Source organism: Phoenix dactylifera, chromosome 12, assembly GCF_051530095.1.
Source record: "Phoenix dactylifera cultivar Ajwa chromosome 12, Ajwa_hap1_PhDact_Kaust_v1.1, whole genome shotgun sequence".
In the NCBI taxonomy this organism is placed as follows: domain Eukaryota; kingdom Viridiplantae; phylum Streptophyta; class Magnoliopsida; order Arecales; family Arecaceae; genus Phoenix; species Phoenix dactylifera.
In genome coordinates this window covers 9038124-9049759 of record NC_143201.1, presented here as the reverse complement: position 1 = coordinate 9049759, position 11636 = coordinate 9038124, and the positions used below count along the sequence as shown (strand labels likewise).

Here is an 11636-nt window from a genome sequence, read left to right as displayed (position 1 = left end):
TTTAAATGGCAAGATAAGAAGATTCTACTAATGCCAATGAATGAAAGATTTATCCCCAAAGCCTCTAAAGTGGAGGGGAAGTCGTTTCTCACTGTACCAGAAGAGCCAACACAGTCATCTAGTAGTGCTCGGGCTTCACGGTCCCCAAAGAAGAAAAGTCAGGGTTCTTCTGCAGGAAGGAAAACCAAATCTCATCAAAGTGAAAGTACTTATTCTAATGCAAGAGTTGTTTCAGAAAGTAGCGAATCTGATGTAGATTCTCGACAAGTTGCCATGTCTGTTCAACTCTCTTCACCCTTGAAAATTAAACAGGGTGACAAATCTGGTATTCAGAAGAAAAACAACAGAAGAAGTGCCGAGAGGGCTCTCGTATACCTAGGTAAAAAGCAGAAGAAAATGGTGCCTCCAATACCCCCAGACTCTGATTCCCTTGCTAGTGGATGCCTTTGGCCACATGATATGAAGCTTAGATCAAATACACACAATGGCAGTAAAGATTCTACTTCATCTTCACAGAGCAAATTTGTTCCAAAAAAAAAGGATTATCACAACAGGACAGCATCAAATCAGCTTACATTGGAACTGAAAGGGATTCTATGGGTGAGACGGTGAAAGAGTCACTGGCCACAGATTGTGATGAAAGTTCAAGAAAAGAGGAGTTTGTTGATGAGAACAGTTGCAGATATGAATATCAAGATTCTGAGGAGCAGCTGTATCCCAACATCAACTCGGGGACGAGTTGCCCTCAAGTGGAGGGGACTGATACAGGACCGGTTTCTTCCGTGGAATAGGGCTGTGGAACAGAGGTGCTGTTCATGGACGCTGCAGCTATGAAGACTTGAATCTTCTTCTTCTGTGGGGTGCTTGGATCAATCCCACGCTCAAGAGAGTTGAATCAATTTCCATCTGCTTCTGAATTCTAGTTTAGTCAAGTCAAGAGTCTTTCTTATGTTATGTTTCTGAATTTAGTCATGTTTTGGTTCTGAATTTAGTCGGAATTAGAAGTCCTTGTTGGTTTAGGGTTTGGTTTATGTTTGGGTCCCATTGTTAAGGGTTAGGGTGTATGCGATCCTATATAAGGAATCGAAAGAAGGACGCGTCTCCTATTTCTATTTTTTTCGGTTTTTCAGCCGTCAAGGATCGGAAGAAAGAGAACGCTGGAGAGTTTCAGCATGTTCCCTGTTTCGTGCTCTGTTTGTTGTTCAGAAAACAGAGTTTTTTTGTTTGGGGTTGGCAGCGTTTCTTTGTTCTGAATTCTGTTGTAAATTCAGCAGCGTTTGTGAATCTTTCCAACGCTTCCCTCCTGCATCACCTTAGGACTCGCATAGCGAGGAAGTAAAAAAAAAAAAAAAATAGGGTCTATTCAACTCACCTCTGAAACATGATGGATAAGCACATAGTATGAAATGCATATTATGTCAACTCTTAATAGTGTGCTGACCTTAGTCTAGACACCTTTGCTGGCACCTAATGCAAATTCTCTATTTGCACTAAGTCCGGTGACAAATTAAGATCTCACATCTGGCTACCCACAGCTCTATCAAAGATCTCATCTTACTCCCAACCAACGCAACATTTTAATTATAATGTTGCATCTTTGCATGCTCTCCTCAAAGATGATTGTCCGTGTCAGTGAACCAATCTCTACCTCTTATATAATGAATAACCATGTGCTAATTATTGCGCCAACATACACACAAACCACAACCATGAGGACAAAGGGATCGTCGTGGCAGTTTCATCGCTGAGTGGTGCTATGGTTTCGTTCGAAACACCGCGCAACAAGGAAGGGAGGGCCGGGAGGGATGGGAGATCCCAGTCCAAAGGTGGCGATGGGAGAGTTGTCTGGCCTATCTTCAGGAAGTAATGAAGGCCAACGAGCTCTAGAGGTTGGTGACAGTGACAATCATGAGCTCAGGTGGTTCAAGGCAACTGGAGATTTAGATGGGAAATGCCATAAGCTATGACGGAGAAAATTGCAACCTTGCAGAGGAAATTCATCCAGGTGGCAGTCTTCTCGGATGATGAAATTGATGAAGCTTGTAATCGGTGGAGCGTAGCTCTAATTGGTAAATCCCTGGGTAGAGGCTTTCCAATAGCATTCATTCAGAAGTAAATGAGGGTGGGATGGGCGATGTAACAGGATTTACAAGTGTCATCTTCTTTTTTTTTTTTTGCTAGGAGAAAAGGGGGGAGGAAAACCCCACACTGGGCCCCTCTCCCACCGAGACATGTTCGATATGGGTAAAAAGCACCTCCCTACCTCGTCGGAGGTAGAGACATACTTAAATTTCTCATACTCTTCTCACCTCACAGGCGACCCACCTACGTGGCAACCCCCTCGCGGGTGAGTACGTCACCCGTGCGCCACCTTGGTACCAGCCGACCAGTAGCGCTTTCAGACCACGTGTCCAGACGTGGGGTATCCGTTCTCCGAATTTAATCGACGTCCATGCGTTTCAAACCTGGAACCACTTGGTTGGAAGCAAACACCCTATTCCAACTAAATAAACTACCACCTTGGTGGCAAGTGTTATCTCTTTCAGAGGGAAGTTTTGTCGTTCAATTTTCCATCTGAGGAGCTGAAATAAAGGATGTTTTCTAGAGGGTCATGGTCTTTGGCTGGGTAGCTCCTTGCTCTTGAAGAATGGTGTCCTGGCTTTAGACCTTGGAGGAATATTATTCGCCATTCCTTGGTGTGGCTTCGCCTTGGAGATTTACTGATTGAGTTGTGGGATCGTGACAATTTTTTTTGCATAGCTTCAATAGCCTGGGCAGCCCTTGTTCCTGGATGAATGGATGGAGAACATAAGCAAGACTGGTTTTGTCGGGCATGTGTGCAGAATGATATTATCCAAAGGATTTGCCCTGGGAGGATTTTTTCTATGAAGAATTGCCGAAGCTATTTTTGTGGTCAACTGGGGCATCTTCAAGAGGATTGCCAACAATCTAAGGATAAGGTGACTCAAGATCTAAAACCCATTTATGGCCCTTGGAGCTGCTAGGGTGCCAATAGCAGCTAAGACTAAAGTGGAAAGTGGGACGATTGCAGGAGCATCACAATAGGTTATTAGGAAACATACGGCCTTGGAATGGACCCCTGCTAGGTCTCTAGGAAGATGTATGGAGCCTCGTCACAGGGGACCATCACTCAGAGTAAAAAGGATATTCAAGGCTTCTCTTGTCTGGTAAATGAGGATAGCATGGAGGCAAATGTTTTCCCCTCGCTGATGAACATGGTCTCTAACTCCTGTAGTCTCAGCAAGCTTGAGCCAGCTGCCAAAGAGAGGAAGGGAATTTTCCCCTCCAACTCCACCTTTACTTAAAGCCCATGTTTGGGAAATATTTGACAATATTTTTGCCTCGAACAAGTGGATGGATCTCTTTCCTGAATCGAAGGTATGTCATTTGGCTCCGTCTGCATCTAGTCACTGTTCTATTTTACTCACTGCTATAGATAAATTGCTCAACATTAATAATTTTTCATTTTGAAAAAAAATTGCTGTCATATGAGGGAATATGAGAAGTATTTTGTTGAGCTTGGAGATGTTATAGTAATCATTCACCGTGTCCGAGTTGCTTTGATGCTTAAGAATACGAGGGTTGCTGTGAGAAGATGGAACAAGGAACAAGTGGGCAACATCTTCGAGAAAGGGACGAGGCTTAATGATGAAATCTCAGAGCTTCAAACTAAAGAGGCTCAAAATGGGGTCTTAATTTTCGGGAGTTCATGAAATTATTGGAGTTAATCTGGTTGTATGACAAAAGTTTATGCATGCAGGAAAAAAAAGGCAATAAAATTGCCATCACCAAAACATCTTATGGATGGTTAGTGGAAGACGATGATGGGATTAAACACATCTTTGTGAACAAGTTCAAGGATAAAGGAAAAGCAAACCAGGATACAGATGAGATTTGGTTGCTGCTAGTGTCCTCGAAGATTACTAAAGATCAGATTGAGAAGTTAATCTACTGTTACGGAAGACACGATATTAAGGATGCAGTTAAAAGTATGCACTCTGATAAAGCTCCTAGCCCTAATGGTTTTCAACCACTCTGCTTCATGGAGTTTTGGCCTAAGATCAAAAATGAGGTAATCTAGGTTATTAACGATTTCTTTAGAACTCTAATATGCCTATGTTGTGGAAGGAGATATTTATTGTTTTAATTCCTAAGAAACAAAATTCATTAGTGCCAAATGATTAGGACCTACAGGCCTCCGCAATACTCTATAAGATTTTGGCTAAAATGCTAGTTAATAGAATGAAGTCAATCCTTCCTTCCTTGATATCTAATGCGCAAGGAGTCTTTGTCCATGGCCGTAATATTGGTGATAATATTTTATTATTATAGGCGAGAATGCATTCTCTGAAAAGGCTTCGATCAGGAAGAGCTTAATGATACTTAAGGTGGACATGGAAAGGGATTACAATAAAATTAAATAGGATTATTTGTATGCTGTTCTTTCTCGTTCTAATTTTCATGACAGATTCATTTCTTGGATAAAATCTTGCATTACTGCTCCCAGGATTTCTATCTTGGTCTATGGGTATCCATCAAGTTGGTTCCAATTGACGTGGGACTTAGACAATGATGCCCTTTATCGCCCTACTTATTCATCCTGTTTTCTAGGATGCTTTCGAGGCCTTTACAAGAAGTCACTGGAAGGGGTATGCCAAGGGGTATAGACCTTGCAGTGTTGGGCTAATGTTTCTCATATTATCTTATTTGCAGATGATTTCTTATTAGTGACTCGGGCTAGTAAGGGGGATTCCTTGTGCCTTAAGCAATCTTTGATGCCTATTGCAAATACTCTGGTCAAAAGGTCAACTTATCTAAATCTCATAATCTCCTGCAATCCATCTACCCCCAACTACATTAAAGAAGAAATCAGGAGGTTCTTTTATATACCTACCAAGGCTGGTGTATGGACATATTTGGGTGTGCCTCTCTCAAATTGCAAGGCTTGTGCCGCTGACTCTTATCCTCTCATTGACAAAATTAATGCCAACTACATTGAGATCCTTTGCTTACAGGTTGACTTTTTTTTTGCATTCAGTGCTCTCCTCTATTTCTATTTATTACATGTCAAATTGTGTTGTTCCTCAAGCTGTGCTGGGACGGAAGGAAAGGAATTCAAAGCATTCTTAATGGGGCACTTAGATGATGAAAAAGGAATGAATCTCGTCCTTTGGAACATTGTACGTCTTCCCGAGTCAAAGGAGGATTGGGGCTTCAATTGCTAAGCATTAAACAGAAGGCTTTTAAGTGTGGGACAGCATGCCATTTGGTGCTACAACCTGACTCCTTATGTGCTAAGGTAGTAAGTGCCAAATATCACTTTCCTGGATCTTGGATTGCCTCATGGGGTTGTTCTATTATTTGGAGAAGCATCCGTTCAATTGGAAGGTGGGCTACGGTAACCAAGTAAATGTTTATTGGACGCCTGGTTACCAATTGTTTCACTAAATGCCTGGCGTACTTTTACTAATATGAATGTGGATATGGAGAACTGGAAGGTAGTTGATCTTATTGCTGCTGCAGATATTGGAATATTTTGAAATTAGCCACTATCTTCTTGGCTAATATCATGGGCAATATTTGTAAAATACACTCACTAAAGGGTATATAGTTGTGAGGATCCGTTCAAGCATGTATTTAGTCCCACATCGATTATTCACCGGAGAAATCTTAGGTACTTGTACAGGACTAAAAAATCCAAAAAATATCTTTTGGCTAGTCTTTTTGGATGAGGTCCTGAATTGTTACAAATAGTATCAGAGCAGATCCAGCCCTTGACCTATATACACTAGGGAACACTGCAACACAGATATATTTAAATTGGCCATGAGCTAATCATAATGTTTGTGATTGGATTTGAATAAATTTGGATCTTTTGCCTAGCGAGGATGCCAAGGCTTAAACGGGAAGAGTATATGAGGATCTATGCGAGTATGTATTTAGTTTGATATCAGTTATTCACTAGGTAGATCTTAGGTACTTATACAGGACCAAAAAACTCAAATAATATCTTTCAGCTAGCCTTTTTGGGTGAGGTCCTAAATTTTGTGTTTGTGTTTTGTCATAAAATAAGAAAAAAAAATCTGGTTCTCCTATTTTTCTAGGCTCTTTTTCCTTTAATTTCACTGTCAATAGCTGTCCACCATCTCTGGCTGCCGACCAAGCTCCTTAGCATGGTCTCCAATGATCCCATCGTCTTATTCCTCTTCTAGGAGAGAAAAAGCCTCCCTCCTTCTCTCTCTTCTGCCTCTTTCTCTCTCTAGCAGACCTATGGAACCTCAATGAAGGGTCCCATCTTCCTATTCTTTGGACCCAGGTTAACTTGTGCAAAGAGACCCTAAACTACCCTATACTCCGGCAGTCTGCCGAACCAATCACCCCTACCCTGTTGATCATCCTTGAACCCACTATTGATAAACCCTGTCGAACGATCTTGGCCTTAATCAAGTCCATACTTCATGATTCATTGATTGAGTGGCTTAGTCATGACCCTCCCGGAGTTGCCAAATGTCGTCATCTGGCCAATCATCCCTTGTTTCTTGTTATTTTAATTATATTTAAATCATTGAATAAAAATTAATTTTGTTTGTTTCAAATAGATTTAGTACATTCGCCTAGTGAAGTTTGAAGGTCCAAAGTGAAAGAAGTAAATAATTCTAACACTTCTTATTAATTTTCAAATTTCTACATATTTTCCATACTTGCGATTTATATTAAAATACAAAAATAATATTATATATTGATGATATCATAATTTTTTTCAAATTAAGGATCGAGCATATGATATTATGAAACTTATGATTTATCATGAAATAATGATTTCATGATTATATTTTTATTGTTAATGATTTATGGACTACGAACTCAATAATGTAATATAATGCTTTTCAACCTATTTATTTGTGTACGATTTAAGAGTATATGTTTTGAAAAATTATGTTTTAAAAAAATATGGCAATAAGCTCTCAAATAGCTATTTAAAACTCTTGAAAGTAGGGTAGATCGGCACTAAAGCTAGTTCCATATAATTTTACCAATGGATAATAGTGAATATGACCCTACCAGTAGATAATAATAGTTAGCAAATGACCCTACCGATAGATAATGGTAGTTGGTATTTTGTCGATTACATCCCTGTCACGGGTAAAATAGTGACTTTGGCATTTAGTTTGAGAGAAATAATTTTATCTATGGCAAAATACCAACTACCGATAGATAATGGTAGTTGGTATTTTGTCGATTACATCCTTGTCATAGGTAAAATAGTGACTTTGGCATTTAATTTGAGAGAAATAATTTTATCCATGGCATAGTTAAATGGCAGTTAATTTAATATTTATTTATGATATATATTTGGAACCATGTTTATTAAATATTGATGATTTGTGCATACATGATTAGCTTTATAACTTGCTTTATCATATAATACTACAAAATATTCTATCTTGAAATAATTGCTATTTTCTCTAAATGATGCATCGATTCGTGCAAAAACTTATGCTTGATCAGATTAGGTAGTATAAGGTTTATTTACTATGCTATGTAGCTCATATCTATTTTTATTTTTTTCCAAAAAACTAAGATCACTATAAATGAAGAATAGTTCAGGCTTGAAGTTCGTGCTGGCAGGCTTGGAGTTCATACTCGCAGACTTGGCGATTTTGTAACAGAATTTTAGTTCTTTAATTAACTATGAATTTGTAGTTGATGATTTTTTGAATTTTGAGGTTATAGATTTTGGTCTTTAAATTTAAATTTAGTCACTCTAAACCTGCACTTATTTATTTATTTAATGGATAATAGATTTGGATTATTTTGCTATATTTGGTTTGAGGTGAATTTGTATACAGATTATGAATATTGGCATCCCCTCAATAGCATGATCATGTTATATTCCAAATTTGGGGCGTGATATTTCATGGTATCAAAGCCTAAGTTTGATCATGGGTAATAATTAAAGTCTAATAATAGATAGTTAGGTCTCGTTTAGTTAGATTCCATTTAGTTGAATAGGTGTAGATTGCTTTTCTTAATTTTACTATTGCACAACCATAGAAATTGATTGATGTTAGTATTTTAATAGGTGACAATGAACAACAAAGAGGATAAAGTTTTGGCAACTTTTGCTGCCATGAGGAGAGGAGCGAGAGTGACCATGAGAGGAGATGCCAATCAATCGATTGAATAGGCTCCAAATATGCTAGCCATTCGAGCAGATATTGCTAGAGTATGCTAGGTGGTGACCCAACTTCTTAAGTAGCAACAATCCACCTACACTATCTTTTGGGTCATATTATTAGAATTTCCAAAAGCTCAACCCGCCACAGGGTGGAGTGACCCACTAGTCATAAAGACCTAGATTCAAAAAATGGAGAAGATGTTCGATGCACAGTAATATCCTAAGGATGTGAAGGTCAAGCTATCTATACTTATGTTGAAACGAAATGCTGAGTTTTGGTGGACTGGCATAAAAGTTGCTTATGAGAATGTGGATGACCAGCTGACATGGGAAGAGCTCAAGAAAATATTTTATGATTAGTACTTTCCTAAGTTAGTGAGATTAGCAAAGAAGAACAAGTTTGTAGCTTTGCGACAGAAAGATGGCATGATTGTACTAGAGTATGCAAATAAATTCAATGAGTTAGGCCGCTTCTACCCACACTTCATGGAGTCCAAAAAAATAAAGCAAATAGATTTGCGCGTAGTTTAAGATATAGAATTTAGTTGCACTTGTCATCTCACCTTTTTAAGAAACTATAAAGATGTGCTGGAACATGGTTTGAAAGTTGAATTAGATACAAAGAAAACTGAGGAAAAGAAGAGGCCTAGACAGTGAGAACTCGGAATGATCAGTGGGAAAACTCAAGAGTAGGCTGGGTTGTAGGTATTGCGGTAGAAATAATAGTAGGCCTTACTTTTAAGAAACTTGGAGCATGCTTTGAATGCAACAAGAACGGACATTTGGCACGGGGTTGTCCTAGTAAAAAGAATGATTCTAAGTCCGCCAAACTATCTAATCAGAAATAGAAAGAGAATGCATGGATATCTGTCTACTCAGCAGGATGCTAGTAGCAACAAGTACAATTCTAATAAACTCAAAAGATGCTTATGTGATTACTTGATTATAGCTCTTCTCATTCTTTCATAGTTTACTACACCTTTGAACTATATATTAGAGAAACTAGATGAGCCACTATGTTGCCACCCTCTTAAGAAAGTTGTTCTTACTGATATTGTGTTTAAGAATTACAATATTCAAATAATGAAGCTAGGGTTAATAGAAACTAGTCTAGAGTATTGAGTCCTAGAAGCTTGGGTTTAGATTAGAGTTGCACAGTGAAAGCATGGTGGAGTATTAGATGAGTATTCTTAGTTATTAAAGAATGAAGGTACGTTAAGTTTCAAAGACAAAACTCTTTTAAAAGGGGAAGAATGTAAAGGCCTAATCCATGGTAATGGACTGTTCAACTTGATCGGCCCAACCCTAACATGACCCCAACCTAAGCTCCCATTAAGAAGAAAAAAAATAGAAAGACTCTCGATGGAAGTCTTCTTCTTCATCCGACTCCTAGTGGGAGTCAAACTCCCGCCAGCAGCCAACGACTTGCATATACCTTTAAAAGGTCCCCTTCTCTTTCGGGACCCCTACCACCATTAAGTGCCGACCACCGCTAACCCTTTTTTCCGGTTTTTTTTTTCTTCTAGAGCATCAGCATCCAAGCTTACCTAGCCAGAAATCGTCGCCACAATCAAAGACAAGGAAGGAAGACCTCCAATCTATTATATTCTTTTCCCCAATCTCCCCCCTTCTTTATTGAGCTACCATAACTCGGATTATGGCAACAAATTGACGAAAATGGAAACCCCATCCCCTATTTTTTCAATCACCTTTGCTCCCTTTTCTGATCACTATCATGGCAAATTTCTGTTATTGAACCTTCGAATGAGTCCCTATGGGTCTCTCGATGACTACCCAGCAAAATTATAGCCATCAGTGAGTGGCCAACACTCGAACATTGTAAATCCCTATTTTTTAATTTTTTTCTCCATTTTCCGATCGCCGGTTCTGCCGCCTCTTGATGATGAACCCCTGGATGGACTCCTCGACATCCTTACCTTACTCCACGGTGGCGCCATGACCGTCAGTAAGTGGCCAATGGCCAAAAATAAGAAAAAGGCCTTGGCTCCCCTATTTTTTTTGGGCCTTTTTTCTTTGATTTCATGCTATCCAATCACTGCCGCTAACCATCCACCACCTTTGTCCGCCAACCATGCCTTTTGTCATGGTCTTCAATGATCCCGGCCTCCCTTTCCTTTTTTAGGAGAGATGAAGCCTCCCTCGTTCTCTTTCTTAGTTCTTTCTCTTCTTCTATCTCCTCTTTCTCTCTCTAGTAGACTTATGGATCCTAATGATGGTCCCAACTTCCTATCCTATAGATCTAAATTAACCCCCGTATTGAGGCCCTAAACTCTTCTAGTTCCCAAGCAGCCTACCAGACCAATCACCCTGGCCCTATTGTATACAATACACTAGATATTTTACAAATCCAAACTATTGATCTTGATTTGAATACATTAAAAGATATACAAATTAAATTTCAGCTAATCTGTACACTTCTAGATAGAATCAAATAAAAATATAATATCACACCATTAAAATTGTTCATTTTCCATTGGTTTGATATATGGGCAAAAGATTTCAAAATACGTGATCTTTGTTTCCGAGCATTTTATACATTGCAGAGCATGTCAATAATATAAATTTTCATTTTAACAAGTCCATCATTTATTTCCATTGACAAGCATTTTGGGGCCAAATGCAATTACCTCTCTCTCTAGTTTAGAAACATGTAAATTAGCTCAAATTTAGTTTTATCTATCTTAAAATATTTTGATCAAGATCAACTATTAAGATGAGGATCATTTTTGAAATCCATTGAGCATTTCAACGTGCTTGACTTAAATATGAATATTGCTTTATTATCATTGTAAGTTGTAACATGATGTATCCTAGAATACCATATGTTTCTAGTTTTATAATCGTTAGATAACCTTGAATATATTTTTTATTTCCTTATAATTTTTTTTGCACTTGATAATCTATTTTCTTTTCTAATAATTTTGCTTGACACAAAAGGCAACCCTTACCAACCAAATCTTGTTTGCAAAAATTGCTTTGGATTTTCCAACACGGCTACAGTTCTGGTTCAGAAATCAAGAATCAATTGAAATTTGCATAGTACCTGAGTCTAATTCAACACATTTACTATTTAAAATTTATTTACTTTTTAAATTTATTTCTTAAAAGTTTAAACCATTGAAATTTAAACATTTCGCCATATTGTTTTAGTTACTTTATACATCCTTAATATGTTTCATTTCGGTGGTTAAAGTCTCTAATCATATAAGATTTTATAGTTTATTCTACTTGTAGACCTCGACTTCCTAAAGCCCAAACTAGGCAGAAACAAACCCCAACTCAACCAAACAGTACAATCACAACATCATTGGTACAAATTTTTTGAATAATCAGATATTCATATACCTTTCGAATTTTAAGGCAATAATAAGTTACAATCAAGGATCCTAACAAAAGCAGAGAGAACAATACAAAA

General features: G+C 38.2%; 1 protein-coding gene across 1 annotated transcript; it reads left to right on the top strand.

Annotated features, from left to right (window-relative positions):
* The first annotated feature begins 3247 nt into the window (after positions 1-3247).
* LOC113461230 (uncharacterized) lies at positions 3248-4890 on the top strand. The gene is made up of 3 exons (XM_026800985.4): positions 3248-3399; positions 3782-4093; positions 4735-4890. The coding sequence occupies exons 1-3, from the start codon at positions 3376-3378 to the stop codon at positions 4747-4749; spliced, it is 351 nt and encodes a 116-aa protein (XP_026656786.1). The 5' UTR covers positions 3248-3375; the 3' UTR covers positions 4750-4890.
* The last annotated feature ends 6746 nt before the right edge of the window (positions 4891-11636 follow it).